Source organism: Mya arenaria, chromosome 9 (genome assembly GCF_026914265.1).
Source record: "Mya arenaria isolate MELC-2E11 chromosome 9, ASM2691426v1".
Taxonomy (NCBI): Eukaryota; Metazoa; Mollusca; class Bivalvia; order Myida; family Myidae; genus Mya; species Mya arenaria.
The window spans coordinates 50,058,308-50,065,477 of NC_069130.1; the positions used below are offsets into that span (position 1 = coordinate 50,058,308).

The window sequence follows — 7,170 nt, forward strand, 5'->3', positions numbered from 1 at the left end:
CAATGTACCACTGATATTAAGGTTACTTGTGATAAAGTGCCTCCAGAGAAAATTGCTTGTGATCAGCAGGAACTGGCCAGCCCGTCTGATAATAGTAATACTGGTGTAAATTCTGATTTTGAAAGTAATCATGATGAAACTGAATTAAGGAGGTCCAAACGAACACGAAAACCTCCAAAATGGATAGAATTTGGTCAATTTGTAATGAAGAGGGTTCAGGTAAAAAAAATAGCTTCCTGATTGAGCATTTTCATATCATGAGATTTGAGTTATCATTATTAGGGTGTAAAAAGTTTTAATACAATAATTTGTAATCATGTTTTCATTAAGTGTTATTCAGCTTTGGAATAATTTGTCACAAGCCATTTTTTTAAAAACAAATGTTATGTTAAAATGTTAGCAACAAACAAATTTGTTGTTAGATAGTGGAATAACTTTCATTTCAAGATGAAAAGTCTTGAATAGAGTCGTGTTTCTTATGAAGTATTTATCCTGATACTTTGGGGTTTATTTACTTATTTTTTTACTAAATGATTTTGAGACGAGGACGTCTTTAAGGTTGAGGGAGAAGTATGTAATATAGTATAATATGTGAATGTATTTTATTAATCTTCAATATTATTAAGTAAGGGTTTACTTTTAGAGGAATTATGATATTTCATAATTCATCATTTCACCTGATGAATAATCCTGCATGTGTTATCATTAGGGACTTTACGGTATTTATGTGGTCATTGATAATTGTTTACTGTTAACTGTTATTTCATGATGTCGGTCACCTGACCAGTCATGTGATTAAGATAGAATTGTTGGTTCCCAAACTGGTTTTCATGTTTTTCTCATTAATATTCATTCCATTTTTAGCAACCAATGAGTATATGTTTTCCTGAGTTTTTAACCAATAAATGTCTTGTTTCAAGCTTTTGGTGAGGCTCAGCCAAATAATGTTTCTCAGGAACATTTCTGATTTTGGTTTCTGGCGTGATGGTTCTAATTAATTTTAATAAAATTTCACTGGAAGGGAAAACATCAAATTAAAGGTATTTGCTTCTTTTATGTTTTTATTCTACTTGTATTGCAATTGAGATTCAAATAGTTATTTGAGATTTATTATTGCTGGAATTTAATTTAATTGGTGTTTTAACAAATAACTTAATATTTATTAACATGCATGTTTCAGCTTTACCATATAAAACCTGTAAGAGGATGAGCGTGAAATCGGTCTACCTCCATATCAGTAACTGAAGTATATACGATTATAGTCTACTAGAGATTATACTCTAGGTGTGTGTGTGTGTGTGTTTTATGTATATCAAGAATTGTAAATTTCTTTGTATTGTGTTCCATATAATTAATTATATTAACGGTTTTAATAACCTACATGAATTAATGGAACTCGCTGTATTTGTGTATTTTGTCTTGTGTTCTATTGCTTGTATTTGTGTACATTGTTTTATTCACAATTTAATTATAGTTATGTCCTATGTTTGTTTCAGGGCTTATTAAAAATAGCTCAGTTCAGTATTTGGAAACATATTATAAAATAAACATATTGGAGACAACTGAAAATAAAGAACTCAAAATATTAATCACGCTTTGTCTTTTTGAATCTAAATATTGGATTCAATATAAAGATACAACATTATGTAAAAGAGTTTTATTACAACCGGTGACTGCATTAGCTCAATATTTTAGTGTCTATTTGATAGGGAGTGGTCAACCATTCAACAGGAAGAGATGATTATGGTGGTGGTACTGGTGGTATTGATGGTGGTGCTGGTAATGATGATGATTATGTTGGTGGAGGTGATGGTGGTAATGTTGATAATGATGTTGGTGGTAAAGGAGATTATGATGGTTATGATGATGATTATGATGGTTGAGGTGGTGGCGGTGGTTTTGATGATGGTAGTGGTGGTTGATGGTGGATGTGGCCATGATGATGGTGGTTGTGGTGCTGATGGTGGTGTTGCTGATGCCGATTATGTTGGTGGAGGTGATGGTGGTAATGTTGATGATGATGGTGGTGGTAAAGGTGATTATGATGGTAATGATGATTATGATGGTAGTGGTGCTGGTGGTGGTCCTTGTGCTGGTGAAGGTGGTGCTGGTGGATGTGCAGATGGTTGTGTTGGTGGTCATGGTGCTGGTGATGGTCACGATAATGGTGGTAGTGGCGATGGTGGACGGTCTGATGGTGGTGGTGCTGGTGATGAAGATGGCGGTGACGGGGCTACATTGGCAGTATTTTTCGCACCGGATGCTGTGGACAACATTATCAACAAAGATATGTAGTATTTAGGTCATTTAAGTTTTTAAAAAAGTGTTGAATGTTAAACAAAATAATGATGTATTTTAAATTATGGAGAAAGTTAAATTGTTTGCACTATTTGGATCATCGTTGTTTTTTTATTTAAAAAACAAAGATTAGCTTTTTAAGAAATGATTTCATTAAGTAGGCCACTTTATATTTCATGAGCCTATCATTTATTAAGTAAAATTCATAGACAAAATCTTATTTTTCTTTATTAAATTTTGGACAACAAAATAAACTATTTTTTGTATTGTAAATACAAATTTGTTGTTAAAGAAATACACAAAAACTGAAAAGGCATTTTCTGTTGGTTTTTGAAAGAAATTATTTCACTAAGTAGGTCACTTTATATTTCTAGAGCCTATCATTTTTTAAGTATAATTCATGATCAAAATCTTCAATTGTTCATTATTGATTTTTTTTACAAAGAATAAAATTTTCTTTGTATCATTATTTCAAATTTGTTTTTAAAGAAATACACAAAAACTGAAAAGGCATTTTCTGTTGGTTTTTGAAATCTTACAGTGAAAATGCTAAAAGGCACCAGCATTGTTTCCCAAGATTTCCTTAACCAAACACGGGTAGCAGAAAAGGTTTATTTCATGTTCGTGTATATTAATACAAAAATACTTTTATATAAAAATTGCACATTGGAGTGGCTTCCTATGTATAATTTTGCATGTGGCTTTTAATAGACTGTTAGGAAAGGCTCACGAATTGAGAAGTGAAGAACAAATTTATAAAATTAAGTAATGTAAATATATAAGTGTAATGAACTTAAAATTAATTTTGAATGATATTAGTTAAATAAAAGCATATTTATTAATGTCTGATATTTGCTCCTTTAATTATGATATTTGTTTCAATTATGTATGAGTTTTATTACAATAAGTAACATCATTGGTTCCATGTTTCAGGGTCCATTTGATAGGAAGAGTCCAACCAGTCAACAGGAAGAGATGATAATGCTGGTGGTGCTGATGGTAATGATGGTGGTGCTGGTGATGATGATTTTGGTGGTGGCGGTGGTGTTGATGATTGTGTTTGTTGATGATGGGTGTGGTCCTGATGATGGTGTCAGATGTCCTGGTAGTGGTGCTGCTAGTACTGGTTGTGGTGGTGATGATGGTGGTTGTGTTGATTATGATTGTAATGATGGTGATTGTCATGATGGTGCTGGTGATGGTCCTCTTGGTACAAGTGGTGGTCGTGGTAGTGGTGCTGGTTGATTTCATGATGGTGCTGATGAATGTGGTGCTGATGCTGTTGGAGGTGGTGCTTGTGGTGGTGATTATGATGGTGCTGGTGGTGGTCATGATGGTGGTGGTGGTGGTGGTGATGATGATGGCTGTGCTGGGACTACAATAGCAGTATTGTTCGTACCGGATGCTGTGGACAACATTATTAACAAAGATATGTATTATTTTGGTCATTTTGTGTTTAAATCTGTTGAATGTAAAAAATCGATTGTGCATTTTAATTATTGAGAAAGTTAAATGGTTTGCATTATTTGGATTTTCGTTGTTTTTTCATTCTGAAAACTATGATTAGTTTTAAAAGAAATGATTTCACTAAGTAGGTCACTTCATATTTCAAGAGCCTATCATTTATTAAGTAAAATTTATGGACAAAATCTTCAATTGTTCATTATAAAATTTGGACAACAAAATAATGATTCTTTGTATTATTAATTTAAATTTGTTTTTAATGAAATACACGAAAAGTGAAAAGGCATTTTCTGTTGGTTTTTGAAATCTTACAGTGAAAATGCTAAAAGGCACTAGCATTCTTTCCCAAGATTTTCTTAACCAAACTTGGGTAGCAGAAAATGTTTATTTCATATTCGTGTCGATTAATATAGTATACTTTTATATCAAAAATTGCACATTGGAGTGGCTTCCTATGTATAATTTTGTATGTGGCTTGTAATAGACTGTAAGGAAAGGCTCATGAATTGAGGAGTGACGAACAAATTGAAAACAAATTAAGTTATGTAAACATATAAATGTAATAAACATATTTTAAATTACTTTTGTGTGATATTAGTTAAATAAAAGCATATTTATAATATCTATGATATATACTTCTTTAATTATGATATTTGTTTCAATTATGTATGAGTTTTATTACAATATGTAACATCATTGGTTCCATGTTTCAGTGTCTATTTGATAAGAAGTGTTCAACCATTCAAGGGGAAGAGATGATGATGCTGGTGATAAGGATGGTAATGCTGGTGATACTGATTATGGTGGCGAAGGTGTTGGCGTAGGTTTTTGATGATGGTTGTTGTTGATAGTGGGTGTGGTCATGATGATGGTGTCGATTGTCGTGGTTGTGGTGCTTCTGGTACTGATTGTGGTGGAGAAGATGGTGGTGGTGGTGATTATGATGGTTATGGTGGTGGTTGTCATGATGGTGCTGGTGGTTGTCCTCGTGGTGCAAGTGGTGGTGATCGTAGTAGTGTGCTGGTGGTGGTCATGATGGTGCTGGTGGATGTGGTACTGATGATGGTTGAGGTGGTGCTGATGCTGGTGGAGGTTGTGGTGGTGCTGATGATGATGATGGTTGTGCTGGGGCTACAATGGCAGTCTGGTTCGCACCGGATGCTTTGGACAACATTGCTAACAAAGATGTGTAATATTTTGGTCATTTTTTTGTTTAAAAAAACTGTTGAATGTAAAAAAATCAATTATGCATTTTGAATTATGGAGAAAGTTAAATGGTTTGCATTATTTGGATCATCGTTGTTTGTTTTCTTTTGATAAAAATGTTAAGCTTTAAAAGAAATGATTTCTCAAAGTAGGTCACTTTATATTTCAAGAGCCTATCATTTTTTAAGTAGAATTCATGGACAAAATCAATCTGCAATTATTCATTATTGAATTTTGGACAAAAAAATAAAGTATTCTTTGTATTATCAATTTAAATTTGTTTTTAAATAAATACACAAAAACCGAAAAGGCATTTTCTGTTGGTTTTTGAAATCTTACAGTGAAAATGCTAATAGGCACCAGCATTCTTTCCCAATATTTCCTTAACCAAACACAGATAGCAGAAAAGGTTTATTTCATATTTGTGTATATTAATATATGATACATTTATATCAAACATTGCACATTGGAGTGGGTTCATATGTATAATTTTGCATGTGGCTTGTAAAAGACTGTTAGGAAAGGCTCATGAATTGAGAAGTGAAGATCAAATTAAAAATAAATTAAGTAATTTAAATATATAAGTTTAATGAACATATTTACGCCCTCCTTCGAAGGAGAGGGGTATATTGCTTTCCACATGTCGGTATGAACATATTTTAAATTAATTTTGAATGATATTAGTTATATAAAAGCATATTCATTAATATCTTTGACATTTGCTTCTTTTATTATGATATTTGTTTCAATTATGTATGAGTTTTATTACAATATGTAACATCATTGGTTCCATGTTTCAGTGTCTATTTGATAGGGAGTGTTCAACCATTCAACAGGAAGAGATGATGATGCTGGTGGTAATGACTGTGGTGCTGGTGATGATGATTATGGTGGCGGAGGTGGTGACGTTGGTGTTGATGATGGTAGTGGTTGATGGTGGTTGTGGTCATGATGATGGTGTCGTGGTAGTGGAGTTGCTGGTGCTGTTTTTGGTTGTGATGATGATGGTGGTGGTGGCAGATGTAGTGGTGCTGTTGGTGGTCATGATGGTGCTGATGGATATGCTGATGGTGGATGCAGTGTTGGTGAAAGTTGTGCTGAAGCTGGTGGATGTGCTGATGGTAGTCATGGTGTTGGTGGTGCTGGTGGATGTTCTGATGGTGGTGGTGCTGGTGATGATGATGGTTGTGCTGGGGCTACAATGGCAGTCTTGTTCGCAGCAGTTGCTATGGACAACATTATCAACAAAGATATGTATTATTTTGGTTCATTTTATGTTTAAAAAAATGTTGAATGTAAAATTATTTTTTTATCCCTTTTGTATCCCTTGCTCATGAAATGAAAAGTGGAAAAGAAGTTAAAAATGATGATGATGATGATGATGATGATGATGATGATGATGATGATGATGATGATGATGATGATGATGATGATGATGACGATGATGGTGTTAATGATGGTGGTGCTGGTGGTGCTGATGATGATGTTGATGGTGATGTTGGTAGTGGGTTTTGTTATGCTGGTGGTTTTCATGGTGATGGTGAGGATGGTGGTGGTGGTGGTGAAGCTGGTGGTTGTGGGGCTACAATGACAGTATTGACAATCACCAGATGCTTTGGACAACATAATCAACAAAGATATGTTTGATTTTGCTCATTTATGTGTATTGAAATATGTTGAAAGTACTTTTTAAATATGGTGAAAGTTTAATGATTTGCACTATTTGGATCAACCTTGTTTTTTTTAAAACCAGTCTAGCTTAAAAGAAGTGTTTTCACTAAATAGGTCATTTTGTATTTCATGAGCCTATCATTTATAAATTAAAAAATATCGATCAAATTTTCATTCTTAAATTTTGGATATATTTTTATTTATTCAAATTTTGTTTTTAAAGAAATACATGAAAACTGAAAAAGCATTTTCTGTTGGTTTTTGAAATCTTACAGTGAAAATGCTAAAAGGCACCAGCATTCTTTCCCAAGATTTCTTTAACCAAACGCATGTAGCAGAAAATGTTTTTTTTTTCATTTTCGTATGTAAAATATATTTTATTGGAGGGCTAAGATTGCATTAGTTTTAATGTGATTAATTATAAACTTAGCAGTAGGAAAGGCTCATGAATATGTTGTGAAAAGCAATATAGTACATAATTAAAGCAATTTGAATATATTTGTAATATCAAACATATTTTTAATTATTTTT

At 33.1% G+C, this 7,170-nt stretch overlaps 2 protein-coding genes across 2 annotated transcripts; both read left to right on the forward strand.

The window, feature by feature from the left end:
- The first annotated feature begins 1,905 nt into the window (after positions 1–1,905).
- On the forward strand, positions 1,906–2,295 carry LOC128246140 (ctenidin-1-like). The gene has a single exon (XM_052964334.1). It carries the CDS (start codon positions 1,906–1,908, stop codon positions 2,293–2,295), a length of 390 nt encoding a protein of 129 aa, XP_052820294.1.
- Positions 2,296–3,367: 1,072 nt separating this feature from the next.
- Positions 3,368–4,586, forward strand: LOC128246141 (uncharacterized). Its single transcript, XM_052964335.1, has 2 exons — positions 3,368–3,613; positions 4,476–4,586. Exons 1-2 carry the CDS (start codon positions 3,368–3,370, stop codon positions 4,584–4,586), a joined length of 357 nt encoding a protein of 118 aa, XP_052820295.1.
- Positions 4,587–7,170: the final 2,584 nt, after the last annotated feature.